The sequence below is a fragment of the Eupeodes corollae genome, chromosome 1, assembly GCF_945859685.1.
Source record: "Eupeodes corollae chromosome 1, idEupCoro1.1, whole genome shotgun sequence".
NCBI classification, from domain to species: domain Eukaryota; kingdom Metazoa; phylum Arthropoda; class Insecta; order Diptera; family Syrphidae; genus Eupeodes; species Eupeodes corollae.
The window spans coordinates 116,432,451-116,459,256 of NC_079147.1; the positions used below are offsets into that span (position 1 = coordinate 116,432,451).

At 32.2% G+C, this 26,806-nt stretch overlaps 1 protein-coding gene across 1 annotated transcript; it reads right to left on the reverse strand.

The window, feature by feature from the left end:
• Window positions 1-1,103: 1,103 nt before the first annotated feature.
• Window positions 1,104-23,066, reverse strand: LOC129942785 (homeobox protein slou). The gene is made up of 4 exons (XM_056051854.1): window positions 21,646-23,066; window positions 17,203-17,437; window positions 2,078-2,376; window positions 1,104-2,019 (listed from the first exon to the last, which is right to left on the reverse strand). The coding sequence occupies exons 1-4, from the start codon at window positions 22,735-22,737 to the stop codon at window positions 1,804-1,806; spliced, it is 1,842 nt and encodes a 613-aa protein (XP_055907829.1). The 5' UTR covers window positions 22,738-23,066; the 3' UTR covers window positions 1,104-1,803.
• Between the last annotated feature and the right edge of the window lie 3,740 nt (window positions 23,067-26,806).

Genomic DNA, 26,806 nt, shown 5'->3' on the forward strand with positions numbered 1-26,806 from the left:
TGAGAGGCTAGACTCCATTAAAAGTATTTACGGTGGCTTGTGGATTCTTAAAATATCCTCTAATTTATTAAGTCCTAACATGAAGATGTACCTATCTATAGTGAAATCATTGCTGTTGCAGTATGTTTCTTACAATTGTATAAAATAATCTTCTTTCGATTGTAAATGTCGCGTTCACTAACTGTTTGCGATGTATTCACGATTTGCCGAGGCACATAAGCGTTTGTCGGTATAAAGCCACTTCATTGGGAATGAATTTGGATGACGAAATCGAATAAATATAACCTCAAATTTTCAAAAGCACGCTAAAAGTTTTAAAATTTCCTATCGACTTTTGGTCTAATACATTTGCGCAGAAGATTTCTTTGAATTTTGGGGGCGTGTGATTTCGGAGGTATACCAATATAACTATATACCTACCAAATTTTTAAATATGGTAATACCTCCAAACCAAAAATTAGTTGTCAGGCCTTAGACCATGACTTCTAAATCCAACTTTGGAAAAAAAACTTAAAACTGGAAACCCTGCTTATACTACGTTTTAACCTACCATAAGCTTGTTTACTTTGTTCGTTTTTACGAACTGTCACTTTTAAAACATGTTTGGAGGCTTGTTTTTTAATAAGAGGCAATTAGCAATTTACTATAGTAGTAAAATAAAAAGAAAGGTTTAGAATGCAGGCCTCCTTTAGTAAAGTGTTAACTAGTAAATTGATAAACCAATGAGTTGCTTAAAATTTTGCACCAATATATTGTTGATACCTTTTTTTAAGAAAATTTACACTTTTTTTGGCTGAATATTTTATTATGATAAAATATAAATCCATTCTTATGTTTTGGCAAAAATTATGTTTACTTTACTTCACTGTTGACGGTTAGAGATTGCTGAAATTCGGTACAGACTTTGGTAGGAGTTATTGCAGTAAACAAGAAACTTGGCGTGACTACGCTAGATCATTTGGGTTTTTAATCATGCCTCATTTTATTAAGAGAGAGAGAGATAGTTAGAAATTTCATTTTTGAAAAATATGTCTCTTCTTGAATTTTGTTTGCACTTGGATTAAAAAATAAACAAATTTGTATTTCGATATTATTTTTCTTATATGCTATAATTTTATTTTGCTTTTATTCTACACATCATAAAAGTTTTATTTACACCAAAGAACAACATAAATCGTTTTTTTTTACTTTTCAAATCAAAAATATGAATCGTTTAAACGTTAGGAACATATATTCATATCCAACATAATTTTATAAAAAAAAAACATGAACTAATTGCTCCTTTATTATCGCATGATTTGGGCAAAATTGACAATTTTAAAATTTAAAAAATAATAAACTAGATTTCTAGATACATATACATACATACATAAACCAAGTACGAGTATCTTGCACAAAACCCGGCATGTGAAATATTCGAATTTACGGCGATAATTTCTATCGGAAATTAGTCATTAGCGATGTTATCATTTTATCGAATGCATTTTAATCACACGAATAAAGTAGCAGAAATTCAATAACAAAGAAAAGTTCGTAAAAAATTTCATATAGCTATTAATTTTATGTACATATACAGAAGATTTGAATTTTGCAGCTTCAGAGCTTTAGCTAATTTCTTCCGCCAGATCCATTAAAAGTATATTGATCTCTGTAGCCTTACGCGTTTTGCTTCCAGTTGGATTATCCTTACAATCTAATAATACGAAGCTAGAACGTACATACATACATAATCACAATTTAAGGTCGACTGCGGGCCCTTACGTCTTTGTAAAGAAACATGCTTAAAACATCGACTCCACCCAATTATGAGTGTGAGTGACTCAGATGGTGAGCGCCAAGAGGGTGAAAATAAGGTCCATAGGGTGGATAGGGTACGGCATGGGGGTACAATAAACTACTAGCATATCCGCCTGGTCCAAACGATCCACTGTTTGGAGGTGGAATCGTCGGGCTATTCACATCCATGCCAGGGTTTTGTTTTTTCCATTTTGTTCGGCGATTTTGAAACCAAATTTTAACCTGTTTGAAATAAATTCTTAGTTTGATAATTTTTTACATTGAAAATATTAATCCTTACTTGAGTTTCGGTCAAACTTAAGCTCAAAGCTAAGTTAAGTCTCTCACAAACTGACAGGTATCGCGTGGTTTTGAATTTATTTTCAAGCGACACGAGCTGCTCGTAAGTAAATGCAGTTCTGGCTCGACGCGGCTTTGAACCACCACCACTTCCTCCAGGTCCTTTTCCGTCGCTGGAGCTGCCGCGCGAGTTTCGACTTCCACCCTTTTTCGAATCAGTTTCACTTGCTCTGTCGTCAATGTCACTACTCATCGCATCATCACACATTTCATCATGGTTCATGTCATTGATGTCCTGAGCTGTATAAGAAAAAATTGTGTTACAAATAAATATGATTAGATAAATTAATAAATATGGTTGGTTAATTGAATCATGCTCTCAAAATTAAAACAATTTGAAAATGGAATAATTTTCTTACAATTGGAAAAATAGGCATGCCCGAAACCTATAATTTTAAACGAAAGCGGAGAATTACAAGTAAGAGATGACTGATAAATGTATGTACAAGCACATTTTGAGCAGTTACTTTTATCTGGAAAAATTGACAGGGTCATTTAAATAAACGATGGACGAATTGCAACATATCAAAGTTAATGGACAAATATTGGTGAAAAGGACAGGAATAACACAACAAACTGCCTTCATCATTTATTAGGAATTTGACGGTGACGTTTTTGATGAATCCTTTTTTGACAGCATGTGCCACGTATTGCTTCGAAAATACAACCAGTTAGGAGGAAATATCCATAGTGAAATTCTGTCCTCTGCCCTAATTTTTTGAATACATATATTACAATTATAGCTGTGCATCGTTTTTCCTTTTTCTGGCTCACTGCCTTTATTTAAATGAACTGGAGTGTATAAAATTATTTAGAGACAATATTGCCAAAGTTTTGTCATCAGTGTCAAAAAATACTACAGAAATCTACACCACAAATGAAATGATTTCTTTGTCTCTGAAACAGGCATCATGTTTAATATTTGAGTTATAATTTTAAATCAAAACTTTATCCCGAAATGTTAAATTGGACCTATATGTCCAATCTTGAAAGAAAGTTGTCACTCAAATGCAAGATTAAGATACACAACATGTTTAAGCTTTGGCCGCCTTCTTTACAGAATATTCTAAAACATTTTAAAGCGTTGCATAAAAACTCGTCTTAATGTAAAGTGTGTGATCCTTTCTAATTAAAAATTGAATCGGCACTTGTTATCCTGATAGTACCTTTAAATATTTTATACACAAGCCTCTTCATAAAACTAGATTTTTAAATAGCGTCTTTGCTACTCAAACGAAACTCAATAAATATAAATACCACCGGCTTGCATTTAAATCACTCTCAGTCATTACTAAAATATGAAATTATTTTTGCGCATCAAACCAAAATCTGACAACACACAATTTCTAAATTGCTCTTCAACACCAAACCATTAGAGTATACCTTTATATATACCAATGAGTTTGATAAAGTTAGTACATACTCGTTATGGACTAACCGGAAGGACTCTACTCCCGTTCTGGTTTGTGATCACATCAATTTGGCGCAATTTATTATGCCCTCGCATTTAATTGAATTATACCCAATCGAGAATCAATCGTGCATCACCCTGAATCTTTCAGATGCAGCACACCGTCCCGTCGTGCGTCGCGTCAGTTGGACTCTGAAGCTATGTATGTATGTATATCCTATATTCATCCACGAAGATGAGAAGTTTATTCATCGGAAATTATCTTCCTCGACCAGCTGAGAGGAGCGAGTCCAACGTTAACGAGCTTGAATACTTGTCAGTGGTATGTGTAAAATTCCTGTATATATATATTTACATGCACAAGCGGTGGTCAAACCAAAACATAATACTTATGCATATACATATCAGCTCGGCATATCCCGAAGTAATCCAACTTAATGAAACATCGTTGTATTGCAAACATCCCCTCAGGGTGGTGTTTGCATTCTCAGGTGCAATGCCGTCTGACGTTCATGGTCTGTTGATACATCGATTTTAAACAATCAAATGATTCTCCATTAGCAGTCATGGTATTAAGCGCCAGCGCCACCGCACTGACAAAAAGGGTGAATTCTATAATTTCGCTTCTCGAACTGGTTCCAGTTCGATTAGCTCCCGCAGACCGCAAAATAAAATTAAATGCGGTGTAAATATTTAAGTAGACGCACATCAGAAAACCTTATATATAAAATTTAATACAACTGCACACATGCAAGGGTGAGGTATGAAAACCGCAAAGTTGAGAGTACGGAATCAAAACTTTTTTAATTGAAGAAGCTTTTATACACTTGACAGAAAATTATTCCGAAGGTACTCGTACCTGCCAAAAACATTCTATTATAAAGATACCGATTCTCGGTGGCCATCTTATTTAACCTCATCATGCATCAAAAAGTGTTGGAATTCAGATGTTTTCATCAACATTACAAATACAACATTAGGAGTGTTTTTTTTTGGAAAGGACAATATAGAAATTTATAAGAGAAACAAATACAACACCCCCGTTAGAATTACTGCGGATAAAAGGTAAAGTGAATTAATTATGATTTTCAAATTTTTCAGCCTTAGATGTTCGTTTGACGCTTTCTTGAGGCTTGATGGATGTGTTCGTAGAGTAGTGTCCAACATTCAAAACACTATGATAGATGATGCATAGATAATTCGATTTATGAACAATCGTTTATTAATGTACATAGTTTACGAAAATAATTTTAATAAAACCGAGACAGAACAAGCCCTTTTTATTTGACCTGAAACATGAGTTGTGAAATAAATTTTAAATTTGGGTTACAAAACACTAAGACGTCACTTTTAAACTCAAAATGAACTCTAATACTTGGGCAGCCTTCATTTTTAAATTTATTTCAACTAATGCATGCTAATTTTATAATTTGTGCATTATTCCATTTTTTTTTTTTTTCAACTTTTGTATAGTCCTACACAATTTTATGGGGACTCTGTATTTACTGCCGTTCGGTTATCTTTTAGAATTTAACCTAAAAAAATAGATTGGTAAGTTTCTTATAGTTCTAGTTTACAACGTTGTTTAGCATAAAATCGATCTTTGAGTCTTCTTGACTTATATATTTGTATTAACTGTAAGCTGACTCGACTATATTATATTTAATTATGCGGAAATACATTCATAAATACAAGCTGTGATATTTTGTTGTTGATTTTACAAAAAGTTAGTATCAATATATATATATGTATCTGCTGCAAATGAAGATCTTACACATAGTTCATAACCTACGAACAAACCCTATTTTTTAAATTCTAATTTCATTTAGCTTCAATTGACAAAATTGAAAACAAGTTTACTAAACATTATTCCTGATATGTTCTTAACATATTTTCCTAAAAATTTTCAATTTTATAAAGTTAAAATTAGTTCTAGTTTGAAATTCTGATATTTTCGGTAATTTTTACATTACTTTACATCTTTGGAGTCCCCAAAAAATGTGAGCGAGTGTGAACTGCGAGCAAATGGGTTTTGGAAGGCAATGTGAAGGATTTAGCGTTTGTGGTACTAATTAAACTATTGCTTGGAATCCGTAAACCGGGAATAAAAGCTACTAAAACAATTTTCGGTTTTTGATAATCAAATTTAAAAAAAAAAAATTTACAATAACAATGGGTTATCCATTTTGCGATTTCAATAGTATAGGGCTGGAATTAGACATCTGTCAAACAAAGTTGTTAAACCATATTTTATTTCAGTTGAAAGTCTGACATTTAAGAAAATGGATCGCTTAACTATAATACAAATAGTTAAAACCTACTATACAAAAAAGGTGATTCTGTCACAGCCACATATCGTGATTTAAGAGGAGAATATCGTTTAAATGGCAAAATTGTGAAGAAATTTGAGAAGACTGCATTGGTAACAGATATTGTAATGATATAATAATAGATATTGTAAGACGTTTCCTGGCCGCGTAATTTTTCGGCGTGGTTATATCAACTGGCCACCAAGATCATGCGATTTGCAGCGCCCGACTTTTTTGTGGGGCTACGCAAAAGACCGTGTTTATGCCGATAAACTTTTAACTCTTGAGCACTTAAAAGCCAACATTCGTCAAGTTACAGCTGACATACCGCCCAATATGTGTCAAAAAGTGGTCCTTTTACCTTTCCCTCAACTTTTTCTATTTACGTTTACTTTGAAACCGCAAAATGGTATAATGATAACTACTAATAAATTAATTTTAACACTAACCAATTTGGCTTACTAAACAAAGTGAAGACTACTGTCTAGTAAGCACTACATTTTTCGAAATTTTAAAAACTTAATACAGTTAGTTGTAGCTTTTTTGTTGTAAAATACTTGTGGGAAAACAATTTGTAGCTCAACGATTTCCAAAATAGTAGTGTGTAGTGTAGTGCTGGGTTGATATCAAGTTAGCACTAAATTTATATCTAAGTATGGAATTAGTTGAAGATTATTATTTTTATTGTAAATTAGTTGTTAAAGAAAAAAATCTAAAGTTTGATTTACTTTGATTTTGTTAAAAAAGGGATGTAGTGCTATCTTGACACCGTGAGCCCAGGCATAAAACAAGGATATTCAAAAATGTTACGATTAACTGGTAATCTTTAAAAATAATATTAATTCATGAAAAGCCTGCATAAGCCTATGCTGCATAAGCGCGTATGATGTGTGTTGTTATAAGCACTACAGGCTATAGGGCAAGCAGCTCACGATGAAGGTACGCTTCTTAGAAATATTATGTTTTGAAACAATATGACATGAGTATATAATACACGTCAATAAATTAAGTTTCTCTTTGTGGAAGTGTTGATGTAATTGATAGAAAACTTTTGTTCAGTTAAGTAATACAAATATATAGTGTATTTTAGCTTTACCTACTTTATCCTTCAAAAATAACCATTCTTTCATTATTTTAAATAAATTTTCGTATCGCATGAAGTCATCTTGAAAATTATTCAACGACGCTTCGATGGGTTCTTGATTTATTTTCTTTTTCTTTTAAAGGAAAAGTTATAAAGGGGTGAAATTGTTGCTTTCACAAAACAAAGCTGAAAAAAGGATTTGCTAAGACGATTTTGTTAAAATGTACTAACTTCAGTAATTCCTTGAGGGGATGTTTTTGATTTAAGTTAACAAGGTTGTTAAGCAAGGTTCATTCAAGGATACATTTGATAACCAAGGCGTAATCTGTTGATGATGAACAATAAATTGAACAAAAGAGATTTATAATTTAGGTATTATTTTTGTGTACAATAATTTATTTCTGTTTTTTTCTTTCAATCATAACCGAATACAAATCCATTTCGGTTACAATGAATGAACACCTTGTCTTAAGAAGTTTGTCTTTGTCTTTATAAACAAGTCATTCAAATTAATTTACATTGCGAACAAAATTGTTTTGGGAAGACTCTAATAAAAACCTGCAAATACTTTCTGCATATTCGTAAGTTTTGTCAAAAGCTCATATTCCCTTCAATTCAAAACTTATCGTATTTCGTTAATGGATATGACCCCCTTATATTTTGTTTAATTAGTTTTTTGTATACAAAATTTAATGAGCTAAACTTTTTTTAACTGAGGACTTGACCAAGAAAATAATAAGAAACGGAAATCCAACCCTAATATAATCGCTTAGCACAAATTTATCACCTTATGATCAATTAATGATCCAGGGTGGGATCAAATGAGCTATTAAGCTTATACAGTTTTATTGTATAAGTAAAGATTTCATCTAAAGATTTGTTAGTAATTTAACGATATTTACAAAAAGCGGTTTGCTGTCAAAAACAACTAAAATCTTTCTTTTCACGTTATTTATAGTTTATACAAATCTTAGTAATGCTTTAAATTATTTTAATAAGCAAAAATTCAGGTTCTTAACTAGAAACCTTAAATAAATGTTTCCCAGTTGCTTTAAAATTCCTGAAACTCATCTCCAATTTCATCTTTTTTTCTTAACGCACATATTCGTATATTGGTTAAATCTTTCTTAAAGTATTTTTTTCTTTAAACATTGATTTCTCACTCGGCGGGTATGTGGTTGGTATTTAAGATAAAAAGTATAAAGTAAATCTACCTTTTGAAGTGAATTTGCTTTGGATCCTCTGGAACTGAGATTTCAATACGATTTTTAAGAATACAAATGTCCCAAAAACAGCAAATATGACACTTTCGTAACACCAATCGCTAATTTAAAAACTATGAACGCTTTGTATCTATTAGTTTAATATAAAAGCTTTGAATATCTCGAAAACTGAAGTGAAAATAGATTTATCAACGTATAATTTGTTAGTATCACACTGAGGTTTCTTACCAACTTATTTGTTAACCCTTATTTTTTTAAAGAAATAATGTACTTAAATGCACCTATTTCCTTCAATTTAAGAACCAAACATTTTTCTCTCTACGATTTTAAAGTTTTTTTTTGACTCCTTTAAGATCGAAATATTATCAAGAAGTTCATGAAAAACTGTAGTTTTTAGAATTTGTCTTCAGCAACAGCTCCAATCTACGAGTGAGAAGTCTGAAACCGATAATACTAATAGACTCCTGAAAATTGAAAAATGTTTTTGCAACGTTCTTCGTGCATTTATACAAATGCCGCTAAGAACAGAACAAATTAATTTTGGAAAGAGCTACTTTTTAACAAAATTTCTTACATTTCTTCTCGAAATGCACCAAAAACCCTCTAAACTATTGTAGTTTAGCTTTTAAATATAGTATATTTGGAAAACTGTTGGAAATTTAGAATGCTTTCATATGTAGGGAGTCGTCTAAATTAAATAGTTAGACCATATATTCCTGGACAACAGTGATCTAAAATAATCTTATAACTAAAGTTGTCACCTAAGCTCTTGAAATATGTGTAAGGCTAATGTTGTCAGCCTCCTTATGAGAACAACAAAAAACATTTGCAAGCGATGATGATTATAAATCTGGATCCGCCCACAGTGGTTCGGTTTGTATGGGAGCGCGGAAGTAAATCGATAAAACCTGTTTATTGTTCGTATAAAAAAATAACAATTTATGTTTTGTAGCACTTTTTGCTTTAATATGTAAACATAACATAAAATACTTACAATACTAATTACATAAATAAATAATTTATTAAATAAACAAATAAATAAATGCATAAATACATACAAATAAATTACATAGTCATACAAAAATATTAATTAATTTATTCAAGAGCTTCTTCACTCAATGGAAGGTTTTTTTGTTTGGTTCCGGTCTCAATTGGGTTATAAAGGGATCAGATGATATAATGATAATGCCGAGAATATTTCCTGGTGTGGTAGGTTCTGTAATATTTGTAGTCCTTATTTTTGCTTTCCAGGGCCTCCTCTGAAAGTGAACCCAAGATGCACTTTGTATTACTTCTGCTCCGTGTAATAATTATGAACTGTTGCAGGCCAGTTAAACCGTCTCTTCAGAATAAACCTTAATTTTGTCTGTATCAAATTGCAGCAAATTACTTCCAATATCACTGAAAGTCTCGTTATCAACTTTCAATCTTTTTTGTGATCTCTGCAGTCAGAAGCGGATTTTCAAAAAATCTTCGTGATGTATTGCCGTCATTTGTTGTTCCAGTTCCTTGCTTTACAACGTCAACCTTTATACTAACCTTTTCGATGAATTCACCTTGGATTCGTTTTTTCTACTTCCTTAATAGCACGAATGTTCTCACATGTTCTCTATGATTTAAAGCTTAAGTTGTAGCCATAAATATAATCCTTGCATGTATAGTGATGATATTCCCAGTTTAGGAGCATCTATATTCAACATCTTGGTACTGATCGAAGACTAAGCTCCACAAATGATGCAGTTGCTCACAGAACTAGTATTTGTGACTGTTTATGCAACTTTTCCATTTATCATCGTGAAATAAAGATGGTGTCTAACTTTTGTGGTAAGTGTGCCAATATTTATTGAGTATGAGGTCAAGTGTTTCCTTTTTCTATTCAAATTTCAATGCTTTGCAATATCGTGTTGAAGACGCACGGAAATTAATCCATGTGGCATTGTTTTCGTCAGTTGGGAAGGTAATTTTGATCTAAAATGTCTGCATATATTCGCTCTATCCAGATGAGCTATCACAGCCCCACTTTGTATGAAGTTCTAAAGTTTGGTTGTTGAGTTGTTCCAGCTCATCACTTGGAATTGTTTTTAAAATTCTTCTTGAAAATCCCATATAAAGCACCTTTTTTATTTTGCCTGTCCCTATTTCTTGCATAGTGTCATACAAATTTAAAGATTATACCTGATTTCTGTTCAAATTTTATTTAGGTACTTACAAATAATTTAATACATCCTATTTTTTTTTATTTTTACTGTAATTTTTTAAATAAAAGTTAGCAAACAATTGGAAAATAAGTCAGGCAAAAGAAAAGTTTTCGCTAAAAATTGAATATCCCACATCACAGGTTAGTCAATGGATTAATTTTATTTTATTATTTAAAGAAAGGCACATATATTTTCTAAAAATTAAGTTCTTATCTAGTTATCTGTGACAAGTATTTTAAATTGTAATTTTTCGGCATCTTTCGTCGCCAAAACCGTGTTTTTTAAGACCTGATTCAGGTGAACAAAATTAAACATATGTACCTACATAAGTCACAGAATTGGATCCAGACGGATTTCATTCTTTTTGGACTAGTTAGGTGAGTATTGTAGCTTTTAAGTGAATGTAGTCAGAGCACGTAGGCAAGTGTAGCTAAATTGTAGCTCTAAGGAAAAAACATTAAAATTTTTATGTTAAAGCTCTCTGCTCTGAGTTATCTAAAATATACATATATACATATGTAATGCATATGTTTTCTTTTAAGCTTAAATTACATTTTTTTGAAATAAAAATAAAAATTCCAGCTTAAAGTTATATAAACGCTATTTTACGTGCCAAGAAAGCAAAGTGTATTAAACCTAAGAAAAATTGATTTTAGAATTAATACAAATTTTCATTAAAAAAAAATAATTTTGGTTTGATTTTATAAAAAAAACACGACATTAAATTTCAAAAACAAAAAATTTACTCATGTGACTTTGCTTTTCCAGCGTAGATTTGTAGACCAATTCATAACTAAAGTTGAAAACAGGTAGGAACCTACCTAACATGACAAAACTCACATAGACACATCCATATTTATACTTTTTTCTACCAAAACAATGAAAAAGTATATGAACATGTACCTACGTTCAGGCGCACAAATACATTATAAAACTTAAATGTTCCTACTTACATATAACATTGTTGGTGGGTAAATCTACAGACAAAATCACATAATCATCGAACCCCAAGGGCAAAACAACAATTTAAATTATGAGTCGTTTTAAAGTCATAAACTTAATTACGAAATCAGAGTGTTAATTACCATTACCAGTGTTTTTTGCCATTCGCCAATTGCTTTTATCCTCTGGTAAGTAAGTAGGTATCAACTTGAAACCCTCAAGTCCCAACCACCCCTTCAGTAACCCTATTCGGCACTTAGCAATTTTAATGCAGACGTTTCTCTTCTAAATATAACCATCTCTTAATTGCAAATTTTGATTGTTAACACATATAAATTTCCTTACCCACCCAGTAATATGATATGCCATCATATTCAGTTCGTAATTTTCAACCCCATTATTTCGTTAGAGTTATATGTACAAAAGCCCCGAGGGTGTATTTGTCGTCTCATTTTCATTTTCATAAGAATAATAATAAAATTTGTAATGGCATACCACACTATCCATGGAGAGCATGAGTATTTGTACGATGGGGCTTCGCTTATACCATCCCCCATTACTGCCACTACTGTTACGACACACACAAGCACACCACTTAACGGGAACTCGACAATATGAAAATTCAAAAAGCAAGCAATATAAAAGCACTGGAACATTTATAACCTTGCTCTCTTGAGACATAATCGAAAGAAATAACACACACACACACAGCAAAATACAAACACCATGAAATTGACAGACATATATACTGTAATTGCACTTACATACACATATATATGGACAAAACATAGTTCACTTTTCTAGGAAAAACAACTACAACAACAACAAGTGAAAAGAAAAATCAAATTCAGCTACAAGAATTGAATGCGCATAAAAGAGATGCCAGAGGAGAGAAGTTGGGGGCTGAAAGAACGTAAGCACCAGCGCATCCGTAATTGGTATACACAAGTTTTCTTTTTGTGCTCACATCGTCAGCGCTCAACGCTGTCCGTATATATACAGAGAAGGTTGTTTTTGTAAACTGGTACATGAACACCCCAGGTTTAGTGGGGTATATTAAATCAGTAGCACACAATTTAGCACAACCGCACAAAACGGTGGCGACATAACGACACGACGACGACGCTAGAGCTTTGCTTCTACAATCTCCCTACAACAGCAACCGCAAACAACACTCAAACTATAGTTGCTTGTGTAGTTGGTATATGTATGTGCTTTATCTAGGGGAAACAATTTTCTAATGGGAAGTTCGTTCTCAAGCAATTCAATATGAGTTCATAGGTCTGAAAGGGGAGTTGGCGCAAAATTGAAGATGGTAGTTCTGTTTGCATTTTGTTTCTATTGCTTATACAAATTTCAGTCACAAATGTGCTAGGATGGAAGCCATTTTGCAATAAACGAGTAGCTCGGAAAACAACCCCCATATAATAACTTCGTATCATGAAGATTCCATGCATATTAAATGACGATAATTTGGAATGGGCAACAGGGAAGTGTCATCCGTCTAAAAGCTACTCTGCTTGAAAGAAAATTTGCCGTTGGTGGGTTTAAGGGGAGCCAAGTTTTGAACAGCTAAGAGCCACAAAACGGTTTTTCACCCTCCCTTCTTTTCGAATGAGGTTTCTAGTAAAAAGTATAATAAGGTTGAGAATAGTTTGTAAATACAATGCTGCAAAAATTAAGTATCTTGCTAATTAATGAATAATGAGGAAGAATGCTGGAAGAGATTAATAAAAGTAATTGCGTTTTTTTTTGCAAAAGCTATTTTCTACGTCCATACCATTTGAAATTCTAAAAAAACATAGACGGAAATTGCGTATAAACGCGCACACATTTAATCACCTTATTTAACAATGTACTAAAGCAGTTTAGCTTCAAATCAACATCATAGCTCTATATATCCATCCTGGTACACCATCAGGCCGTTAGGTTGTGTGGGAGGATGTCTTGCTCCGTAGATATAAAGCCGCAACACTGTTTTGGTAGGAAAATGATGCTAAAGCAATTTGCTTAGTCAATGTGTGTATGCGTTAATGAGATGTTCTGCGGATGCATAAATAATTAATTATCACCTTACTTCATTAGTACAGACAGTGCGTATTATGTTTATGATTCCATTGAGGCTTAAGTTGGGGCGAGTCATTAATAAAATAAAGGGTTGTGAAGAGTGCTTCCACTTAACACGTCAATACCTTCCAAAAATTACAGTAAGTTGTGGCATATTGAACACCTTAATACGTTCCCAGACTTTGCATTTAGTTGTGATATAGAGTTTAGACTATTCATCTAAATGCGTTGCATTTTATGAGCTTTCTTTCGAATATATCAAATTTTTAAATGCGTTTCCGACAATTTTTAACACTTTTTCCATATTTCGCGGGGAAGACACCTTTAAAATGATTACAGCTTCTTTTTGGGTAGAAAATCATTCTACAAAATATATGTTTGAAGAAAAAGTTGTTAAATGCCAAATAAACACTATAAGTTTTTTGATCTATTAATTCATCGTTTTTATTCTTCAAAAATGTCGCTGTTTCAATTGGGTTTGCGAATTATTCGCGTTCTAGCAAGAAAATAGTTTTATAGGATTATGAAATGACCTACATAATTGTTAATGATGTAATATGCATTTTTTTGTATTTATTGTAAAACATTTAGACGAAATAATTAAATTAAAACAGAACCTTACTCATTTCTTAACTTTAATGGTAAATACATTTTAAAGGGTTAGTTTCATGTAAAAATGTCATTGAAAAGACCACATGCGCTGAAAAAGACCCCTTTTCTGATTTTATTCCAACAGACACCTTTCAAAGTCTTTTAAATTTTATTCCAAACCACCAATTTATGTTTTTGCGGCTTAAAATCTTCATTTTCGAATTAATCTATGGAATAATTTGGTTTTAGTAATTTTGGATAGGGTAAAACGTAAAAGTTTTATAGTTTCGATTTTGGAAATTGTGAGGAAAGGGAGCACTTTTTGTAAATTTTTCATACTAAAATTTAATTTTAAGAAAAAAATCTTTGGAACAATTTAGATGAGCCCCGCAACAATTGGGAATAGGTTTTAGAATTTTGAATTTAGGTAAAGGGGTACGGAACAAGGTTAACTTATGGCTGAAACACTAACACGCTTCGGCTTCCTTTGCGTTACGATGGGCCTGCTTTGAGGTTGTTTTAAATGACATTTCTAAAATGACACTTCTGTCATTAGCAGCTGTTATTTTTTCTCAAAAGTTTGTTTTGATTTTTCGTGCAGTAAAAGATATATAGATATTTAGAAATCAAAAAAATTTAATTTATCGCGGAAGTAGCATACACAGCCTATAAGGAGTATATGTTTAGCTCATGGGGCAAGAAGAAGCGCAGACTAAGAGACTTTGGTGGGTCCGGGAGCTCAATCTACACAGTTATTCAATCTATTAGGATTTCTTTGAAACTCATTTTCTGTTCTAAATTTATAAAACTTTTTCATTAAAAAATTGTATAGTTATTTTATGAATATTCCAATTCCTTACATTTTAACCTTTTCGAATAAACAATGGTTATACCTCCAAAAGCAAATATATTTTGTTCGTTGACTTTTTTTTACTGCTTTTGAGCTGTCAGACAAAGCAAATGTTTAGCAGATTTGAACTAGAGCTTCTGTTTGGAGTCACATTTCGTAATATTAAGTTTTTTTCTTACGATTGTCAAATGAAACGTAAGGTGGAAGCTTCATTGTAATAGCATGCATTAAATTTCTATATATGAACTCGTAAACGTCAGGCGAAGCGTGTTCGTGTTTCAGCCATTAAAATGTTATTTTTTTATTTAACATTGTTTTTTCATTTCTGTGCGTCTATAGCTATAATTTCATTAATATAAATGCTTTTAAAAAAAATAATGGGGAGACATATTTTGCATTAAAAAAAATCGGAGCAATATCTTTTAAAATAATAATTTTACGACTCTAAGTTTTTGTAACAATGGTAAGAACACTTTTTAGAATCTGAAAATCTGATATAAGAAGTTAGAATTTCGAAAACAGAGGTCAGAACAACCTGGAACAATTTTCAAAATTTAATTTTCGAAAAAAGGTTTTTTAGATCTAAAACCACCAATTTTTGTGTAAAATTTTTGAAACAATGCGAACAAACTGGAAACAAAATTTAAATGAGAAAATCGTGTGTATTTTGTACGAAGTTTGGGTCACTAGAGATAACAAAATAGGGTTTTGTATAGGTAAATAAAGATGATAAAGATAAAGGCCATTACATTAAAAGTATGCGTGTATTGTATATACACATATGAAAGTAAAATTTTAATAATTTAACACCTCAAGTTTTGAGGTTTCACTCAATTTTTTTTTCAATAATAAATAATAATTCAATATTTATTTAAAATAAACCATATTTAACAATGTGGTAGGACTGAAATCAAGCCTTCAAAACCTTCTGCTAACTATAGAAAATTAGTAAAAATTAAACAGTTTTTAATAAACCTTTATAAACTTTAATGAATCTAGTCAGCGTCTTAAAACACACAATTTGTGTGGCATATTTCATAAATAATTTACTAGGCAAATTATAAGTTTTTACCTTAACTGCAATGGAAACAAATATATTACTATTGAAATAAAAAAAATCAATCACTGCCCAATTACAAGCTCTTTAATCCATCGAATCCAATATTTAGAAGCATGAGTACACATTTTAATTAAAACATCAATCAAATGTGTTTTTTCTTTTCATTTTACAAACCACTATGTTTGGGTCAGCAGCCCAAAAATCCATCAAAAACAATTGGATCCATTTCAAGTCAATCCTATATACCTCTGTCCATATACTTCATTCTGGTGAAGAACTTCTTCACATTTCACATCCTCCCAACATATTTCCACACTAATGAAGAAAAATTCAACAGAACAAAAAACAAAATGGAAAACTCTTTTTATCCACCCAGCATATAAAAAAATTCAAAAACGATTCGCAAATTGAAAACAGCTAAACTTTCATCTATGGTATACGTACAAAACAAATGTATGTGTAAATGTGTTTATGCAGAATGGTTACCCGATGTACAATCTTAAAACAACAGCAACAAAAAGTACTGAAATACACTGCGTCATTTAGGAAAATTAATGGAAAATCGTTCGAATGCATTCAATCGTTAGAAAAATAAAGTATCGGCCAGGAATTGAAAACCACTTTGATTTAGGTATTTACACCCGCACAAACGTTATCAAAAGCGGGCACAGAGTTACACCAATATTTGATTTCAAGTAATATGTATATACATATATGATATACTTATACGTATATATGGAACAAAATTCTGGAGCAAATTAAATTTTATAAACCACAAAGATGTGGTTTTAAAAAAATTAATAAATTGGTTGGCGCAACAGTCCGTTTGAGAACTAGGGCCTAGTGACTGCCAACTCTCAACCATTCCTGTGTGCGAGTACTTTTGTCAGGGATGGAAGGGACCTACAATTTTAAGCCGAATCCGAACGGCAAATTTGAAAAAGCACTTTTTATGACAAGAATTACTCTTGGAGAATTTGTCAATTCCTCGCAAGAGGCACTACCCATAATAAAAACTTTAGGTGGCATAGGCAGGGATCGAACCCAAGAGCTCTCGCATGACAGTCCAACGCACGCCACGGGTACGGATGTGGTTTTAGCATTGTAAAAAAATATCAATATTGTTCTACAAATTAAAAAATACTGCTTTTGGTAAATAGCTAAGTATCTATATCTATGTATATAAATATAACCGCACTGCATACATACTACACATACACATAAATATTAATACAAACTTTTTGGTATTGACAAGGGTCAATTTTTGACTCAACAATTTTTTCTTTCAAATAAAATAAATATAAGATTTCCAATCCAAAGCCAAGACTTACCAGACATGATTTCACTTTGGTCATCATCCAGCCGATCCTGCATGTCATCCCGATCGTAATTACTACTGCTACAGCTCCACTGCCGTAATGGATTAAAATGATGCTTCGACTCCTTTTTACCGGTGAATTTATTTGGATCTAGGATGTTTTCGACGGAAAATGCCAATCGTTTGGCAGCTTCTTTGTCTATGGGAGTACTTGTTGTAACAGATCGGGTAAGATCAACAGGACACACCTATTTTTTAAAATAGAAATAAAATGAGAGAAAAGGCATTAGCAAAGGCTACTTTTATAATTATGTAATAAGAAAAAGATTATTCTATCAAAAGTCAATGTTTTTTTTTTTATTTAATTGCATTCAATGATTTTATACATTAAGACTAAGAACGTCACTGACATATGGCGATGTTTATGATAACTCTCAAACTTGTCATTGTTTAGACTAAAGTACAACGTCTGCCAAATTTTTGAATATTAAAACTGATTTATTTATTATCAGTTCATTCAAGAGGTTGTCTGAGCATTGGCCAATTTAACATTATAATGCAAGATCTTTCAATTGTCTGTAATTTGGAAAAATCTACAACCAGCAATACTTTTTTTGATTCAAAAATGTGTATTTTATTTCTGCCCGAAACGTGTAACACTTCTTACTATACTAACTTCTTTCTTCTTAATAAATACAAATAAATAAATTAGGTGGCTCAACAGTTCGTAGAAAACAAGGGCCTAGTTACAACTCCCAACCATTCCGTTGTGCGGGCAATGTCATTCCGAACAGCTAAATTGACGACAATTACTTTTGGGGGATTTCGAAATAAGGTGGCACAGATAAGATCTTTAACATGGCAGTCCTACACACTAACCATCCCACCACGAGTACGAGTACGGCCATTTTTCAAAGTAATGATTAAAATAATTAGTTTTACCAGTGATACAAATCAGGTAAATACAATAATTCAGATGAAACCCTGCCTTATGAGAATGATCTCTTGTGCCCGTCCCAAAGGGATCTTTTTCTCATACGATATAAAAGTATAACGAGCTCCTTTTTTCGAATTAGATACAATTTTAATCAATTTTATCAAATTTCGATAAAATTAAACTAATTATGAAATACTTATTCAAAAAATTAGTTAAAAATTCCTTTATCCTTCCTCATTCTGCCAATAATTATATAAATTAAAAGTCTTAGCCATCCAATCCCAATTAAGATATTATTCCATGGATTGTTAATTTGTTTGGTTAGTGTTTTGTCATAAGTATTTTGAAGCTTTAATTTTAACATCACGAAATTTCGCATTAAATATAAATATAATTTAAATAAATTGTATGGTATGCGGAGGTGACAGAGATCTTGGGTTTAATCCTGGCCTGTACTATCTTAAGTACTGCCACGGGTACTACCTGTTGCGTGGAATTGACAAATCTTTCAATAGTAATTATTGTTATGAAAAGTGCTTTCTCAAATTAGCCGTTTGGATTCGGCTTTAATCTTATTATCCTTTGATAACATTACTCGCATACTGCCCTAGTTCTGAACGGACTGTTGATTTTTATAGTTGATGCTTTGAAAAGTGGTGTAAACCCTTTATTATATCAATTTTAATATAAAGGTGGTTCGATTTAGATTCCTACACTCTAAACTAGGTTTCACTCCAATCGTATTAAAGCAAAAGCATGAAATCCACTACGAAAAATCTGATAACGCTAAAATTAACTAACACCCAGAAATGAAGAATACTCTTAACTAAAGACAGCGTTCTATTTCAACAAACTTAAACAGTACAACATAAATCCTAAAAGATTTGACAGTCCTGCTGCAATTTATAGCGCAATATAACAATTTAAAAAGATCTACGAGTATTTTTTTTTTAATATTTGACGCTTTTTTAAAAGAGGAGAGAATGTATTAAATAATATGAGTACAAATCTATAATTTTTGTGTCAAATGAACAACCAGTATTAGAAAAATAAAACAAAAATCGGATTTCTCCGTCGTAACATTCTTTTTTTTATTTTTACATAAAACAATAAATGCAAACGTGGCATTTTTTTCCAAAATTAAATTTAGCATAGGTATAAACATGTTAAAGAAAACCTGCTCCCAAAATATCTCGAAGCTCTGAAGTGATATTTATGGGATACGTCACTTCTACAACACCAAAGCCTCAATTGGAGTTGGTGTATGACGTTACAGAAATTAAAAAGAATGCAAATAATGTATTTTAGAATAAGAATACTTTTATGTGGCACAGAGTAAAGCTCAGAAAACTCTTTCCTCCCGCCCCTTCCGTTTCGTCATTGCATAAGTTAGACTAGACACTAGACAGGTATAGGCAGCAAGAAATCGTAAGATTAAAAGTGAATTTATTTTACCTTGCACAGAGAATTAAGCAGAAATATTCCGCTTATTTTTAGTATAATCGTTTATCAACATTGCCTGGCATGTTATTATAGCTAAACTATAATCACGTGTATGGCCGTGCAGACTTTGACATATTGATCAGAAACAATGGACTCTTCTTATGAGGCAATCTGAAATGTTACCTCAAGATTTGTGCTCGCTTTAGGTCGTTAATATCTTAAGCTCGGGCTCAGAGTCCGGATAGATGTTTTTTCTATTTGTCGCGCTTTGTTATCTTAAAACTTTTATTTCAGAATCCGTGTGTAGCAGCAGTGTCTTCAGTTCTTTAATTTATTAAAAAAAAAAAGAAAGAAATACAAAAATAGATCGAAAAATTTAGGTAAACTTTCTTCTCAACGTTTTGCACGTTTTGCAAATTCTTAGGTCACGCCTTATAGCGCAGGGAACAGAGTAGAGTCCTGAGCAGAGTATGTTCAGAGCTATCTGATTTAATTATGAAACAAGCCGATTCGAACACAGGTCATCCTTTTTTAGTTTCCTGTATTTAATTATGTTAGTACATAATATTTATTGATATGATTTGTATTTATTAAAATAATAAATAGGATATCTAAACGAAAAAGTGTACTTAAATAATAATTCAAGGGCTAAGGATGAGATAATTTATAGTTGTACAGATGTCTTAAGAATTTAGCAAATTGCTTAAAGCCACTGGTGCAAAATTTTAAACGATTTAAAATATGTTTAAGCCATTTTTAGCAAAATATGACTTACATACCTAATTTTGAACGATTTAAACTTAACAATTAGCTAAAGTTAAAATCACGGCTACTTTAACTTTTAGTAATTTGCTAAATCCATGATTTCATATCTGTATTATTCTTATAAGAGAGGTTGATGGATTGATTCAGTTGGGAATCCTATAGTCAATACGTTCGTTCAGGAGTTAATGCTTAGTTTATTTTCACGAAGTGTCACTGTTTAGGCATTTTTGGATGCTCGTTTTTTGATAAAAGGCAGTTAGTAATTTAATAGTTAGCAAAATAAAAAAAAGGTTTACAATTTGGACTGTCTTAGCAAACTGCTAAATATTTAGCAAATTAGAAACTAGTAAATTGTTAAACCCTTAGCAAAATTAGACAAACGGATAGAAGTACATATGCCTATATTTAGTTTTACGCATATTTGACATAGATTGTTCTGTTTTGATTAAAAAAAGGACGGTAATTCTATTTAAACCTTTTGCTTTAATTATGTTATAAACACCGTTCCAAAGGTTAGCTGCAGACAGGTTATTAAAATACCTAACCATAATAATTATAATAATACATTAATAATTATTATGATATTAATAATAGTTATTGAGTTTATTACTTCTAATAAAACAAACATATTTATTCGATCGATACATAAATAAATAAAATTAGGTGGCTAAATAGCTCGTAGAGAATCAGATATATGTGGCTTACAACTCTCAACCATTTTTTTTTTCATAACAAGAATTACTCTTGGAGGATTTGTCTTTTCGTTGCAAGAAGCAGTCGTCGTCGTCGTGAAACTTTAGGAGACACAGGCAGGGATTGAATCCAAGACCTCTGACATGACAGTCCTACGCCATCACTGTACTTCATTTACGTACCTATTTATGTAATTCTTCGTAATCATGCTGATTAAAGAATCTCAAGATTTACATGCGGATGGATTCAAAGCGTTTTCGCAATATTTTGACTATGGAAGAGCATTTGATTCCCTCCGCAGCGTACTTTTCGTATTCCATAATTGCTGTAAAGGGTCTTCCAATCTTTTGAGGTGGGTGGTATTTACCGACGGCAGTTTTTTACATACATATTTGTTTTATAGGACACTTGTTTTGTTTTCATTGTTTTTACATCGCACTAGTGATACTAAAGCATGAGCTTTAAATTGAGGGATCAAAATCATTTACCTATGCATGGTTTCAAAATGGCTCTTAACGCTACAAAAATTAAATTTACATCTAGAGGCTTGATGTTTTTTCATTTAGTAGGTACTTTTGATGGGTATAATTTGTTTTGTATTAAGTGAAAGAATCTTACCGAGGGTGTATCATTAGACCCATCATTACTATCCTCATTGCCATCAACATTTAGCTCCTCACTGGTTTCGCTCCTTGCGTACATTTTATTTTGACTTGAAACGGCCGCTGCTGCTGCTGCTGCGGCTGATAACCCACCCAATTGTATCCGAAAGCCATAATCACTAAGATCCCGTTCATTTGCGGCTGATATTGCTGCTGTTCTGGCCGCTGCTACGGTTGCAGCCGCTAACTTTATTCTTTCCACATCCAGGTCATTTCCGATAACTGGGTTTGAGGCAGTTTGGGCGGGTGTTAAATTGGTGTTTGCAGTCACTGACGCAGGTAACACTGCTGCTTCAATATTATCCATAGAAGTCGATGACGTTTGCAAGGAATTATCTTCCGCCGGGGACAATGATAACAACTGTTGATGGGGAAGTCTCTTTGGACTATTTTGATCTAAAGGTTTTTGAGCAGGTAAATTGCCAGTTGAATTGGGAGAAATTGGAGGCGATTGTGTATGATGTAGATTTCTAAATTGAAACTGAGTATGTGGCGAAACTAAAAGTGACGTATGTTGTTGATGTGACGGATGATGATGGGGAAGATGTTGTAAATGTTGCGGATGATGTAAAAGCCCACTTGGCACATGATGGCTTGGTTCAGGTCGAATCAGCTTTCTCACATTCGCACCCATATCGAGCTCAATAAGTTTTCTATGCGACGGCGAATGAGATCGACGATTGTTGACATTTGTATTGCTGCTAACATTGTTATTATTGAGACCAGTAATGCAGTTATTGTTAATGTTATTCATAGAAGCAGGTAGCGTGCTGTCTTCTTTATTTGTTTCAGCTCCTGCTGGCGGACTCAATCGATTTAGTATCCCATGATCGGTCAACTGTTTTAAACGGTCTATGGAGAAACGATCTAATTTAAAATCTTCACTGGTGTTGGATTGGCCCATCAGCAGACTATTCATCTGTAGGGTCAGTTTAGGGTTACCGTCGGGGGAAGTATTGGACTTGGGAGAATCGGGATTTGAGTTCGGGCTTAACTGGCCACTTCCCGTGTGTTTTGTGTCCGAATGGATTGTTTGCATCATTACCATAGTACACTTCACTTATCTTGATTTTTTTGAATACAAAAAATGTACAACCTGTCATAAACACTCACGAGGGATTATTTAAAAAAAGGGACCAATTTTTTCACTTTTAGAATTTTAAAATTACCCGCGGAACATCTCTGGTTTCATTTGTACTCATATGTACTTTTATATATATTTTGTCGGAAAGGCTATTGCACTCTTATCTCATCAAACGCACTGTTACGACTAAATCCACTGTTCCGGGATAACATTCATCCCTTGAACACCGAGATTTCTGTTTTCTGAGAATATGAATCAGCGGCGTCAAATAAAAAGTAAATCCTCTTCAGTCGTTTGATTCTGATAGACTGACGGAGGGCGAATTTCACAGCAGCCGAAAAGGAAGGATTTTCTCTGCGTTGTAGAGGTGGGGTATTTTTAGAATGCTCTTTGTGGCACGCCTTCCTCAGTTAGTTCCCCTCGTTTTTTGATGTTTAATCCAATAAATACTCTGCGTGGTGTGCTGGATGCTGGATTTAAAACTCCGCCTTTGGTTTATTGGCTCTATGCAGAACGGTGGTTGTATTTGCATCCAATTGAGCACAACGGTAGTAGCGGTCCGCGGGATATGTCGGCTCTAATTATTTAATTTGTTTTCCCCTCGTTAGGAGTGTAATGGCCTGACAACATAAATACTACTACAACTATCTATACCTACCTTACCTCGCACCCATGCTAAACCCACCCTTAGATATTATTTCTTTTGTCACTATACTTATTGCCTGCTCTTAGCTATATTGCACGGAGGACATAGACATACTTTAATATCTTGAAGGAGTATCATCATATTATTAAAGTTGTAGGTATAACGTTTTTATCTGTTTATACGGTTGGTCGGGGTAGGTTTTTGGTCTGATGCTCGAGTGAGGAAAAATGTGTATCTTCGAGCGATTATAGATGTGCGTGTGTTCATGCTTTTATACAAGCAATTTCATATCGCATCCAATTTGCGGTATAACGGTTTTGTCCTTTTTTATGTTTGTCAATTGTGTCAAGTAAATGATCCACTTAACAGTGACGACGTCGATTGAGGATGGAATCATATTTATGGTTCCGTTTATGAAAATTCACTTTGCAATGTATGGGTAAAAAGTATATGCTTTTTATTTGTATTACACCTACATACCTATCTACACTTGTAGGTATTACAAGTATTTTAAGTATTGGTACCGACGTTAATTAGTTTTGAATTCATTTTTGATAGGATCTTTTCGGTTCCCCTTTTCCTTCTTCAGGACCGTCAATTTCAGTGTTGATTCATGTTAAATGCGGTTTCATGTTAAATGGCATATAAGTCAAAACCGTTTTATTTGCCACTAATTAAATGGTCGGGGAGTTGATTTTTATTTAATTGATTTTTGTTGAGAAAACATTAAAAAAAAAAACATGCAAATAGGAGGCTTCGAAATGGAAAGCTTACAGGTTTGTTTTTGAATAACATACATATATACATACATAGGTGAAGGAAAATCAATACTATTAATGGGTAAATAGATGGACAGAATTTTAAATACCTAATAAATTATGCATATGCACATACTTAATATAAATATACTATATTTACTAATGTGATATGAACTAAATACCTTTAATCTCAGGAAAATGTTAATATTTTTCGTCGTTTCAGAATCAGTAGAATCTAATTCCATGGTTTTCGATAGAAGTCTGTGTAAACGTGTGTTATGCATACCTACTTTAGTAAGTCAATACGTTCTTACGATATACATATAAGATACATTTTATTTTAAATAATAGCATTTATTTCATTCCAAATATCGCATGAACCATTATATTATATTTTCATATTTTAGTTTACTGAATTTACAGGTTAATAGCAAAAAGGGTTATTTTGAATCTTTAAAAGTAATACCAAAAGTATTACATTTTTGCATCAAATTTCATTATATTTTATGTTATTACCTTTTTTGTAATGCAGTTTGCATTTTTTTTATAAAGGATAATAATAACTCCAATATAATGCTTTAGTGCGTATTTTATTTAAGGAATTTAATTTGAAAATTAAATACTTACAAAACGTTACCACGAAGAAAAGAGTTTCATAATATGTATATGCAAATTTAAGAACAACCCATCTTTATTTAAACCAACGTTTGTCATAATAAAAGATACTTTTTCAACTGCATAGGTATATTTATTTAAACATACAAAACTTTTACTTTTAAGGAAATTTAAAAAATATCTGCAAAATCACATCAAAATAAAATATATTATCGTATACAGAACAAATAAACTTAATACTCATTAAAATAAGGATGAACTATGTACAAACGTTTTTTTTTCAATTCATAGTGGTTTGATAAAAAAAAATTATCATACTTTAAAAAGACTTTGCAATCTTGAAATATGGAAAAAATGGGTACAGTGCAGAAACCAGGACATCATAAGAAGAGCGGTTATTTTACGGATTTTCCCCTTTAATTTTTTAAATTTGTAACACTTCCACCAGCTAAAGCCTCATCCTATAGTGATTGCTAGTTTACTAAATAAACATTTGATTCAATTTTAAAGATTTTGTCAATTCTTTAATAATGGTCAAGTTTTCGAAGAAGAAAAAAATTAATTTTATAATTAAATCCATTACTAAATTCAATATAGCCGGTTTCGTAAGATTCTTTTCTTATTACACTAAAATGTCCAAAACACCTGTTTCAATAGAATTATGTAGATACTCATACAAATCCTAAAATTTTAATATTTGGAGTTTTGAAGGTTCAAAAATTAACATTATGCTTTTGCGCAATCTTTTCGCTTCTTTCGAAAAATAGTTTCCCCAAATGAAGGGTAAGTAGTCCGTCGCCAATGTGACTAGATAAATCCTTGGAATATTAGAAATTAGTAATGCAGAGTTAAAAAAAAATAAATTGCATTAGAATGTAATATTTTGATGTATTAAAATGGTACCCTGGAGCTTAATAGCACATACAAAAATATTTGTGCAGGTAAGTTTAAAACGGTATGCAAAATGAAAAAGTCTTTAAATGTAATAGGGTTTAAACAAAATTCAGATACGTTTTGTATATTAAATATAAGTAAAACAGGGTATACATCCACATGAGCGTTTAAGTTCTTAGCGTAATGCTAAGCAGAATTTATTCATAAATATTGAAATGTAATGCTTGTCAAGGATAAAATTTGTATTTAAATCAAATACAAGTATATATTCAAATGGGACTCTTTTAATAATAATAATATTTTGAAATTTAATTTTTATAACTGTAGGGTTATAATAAGAATTTGACTAGTAGATTGAAATATTTCAAGAATATTATATTTCAAAAATAAAATATTCCAATGTGTATTTCAATACAAAAACATCAAATTTCCAAACCAAATTATTCGAAAAAAAGTTTAATAATCTGACAATATTAAAATAAATTTGTCTTGTAGTGCATACGGCTACAATACAGAGGATGTAGCTTTTATCTCGATTTCGAATAACTTATTTGAGAAAGCTCTTTTAATGGAGATAATTCTTCAATTGAACCCAAGACCTCTGACATGACACCATCATGATAGTAAAAAAATGTTTCACCCAAAATGTTTTTATAAAAAAATAATAATGTTTAGAACAATCGTTAACAACCGAAAATAACGCTGTTGACATCTGATGTAATTTTTAGAAAAATTGTATTGACAGTTTTGTACAAAATATGAAAAACATAAAATGTATCAAATACAGGGTCTGGCAAAAAAACCTCCCGTATTTTAGACGTTTATATTTAGAGCTATTTATAGATAAGATGTTATACCGTGTAAAGATAGATAGAGGTCTACGCGCCTTTCTTAGTAATCATAATGGTGCTGCACGGTGAGCATCGCGCATTTGTCGTAGAGGAATAATCCGTAATGGTGGTTCTGCGATTACTACTGAGCGATCATTTCGCATTCGATTTCAACTTGGACGACATGGTCCTATTCCGGATAGAAAAACAATTCAAGTTTGGTTATCAAACTTTAGAGCAACGAGTTCTGCGAAAAACGTCTGGCCGACCTTTAACCGCAACAACGCCTG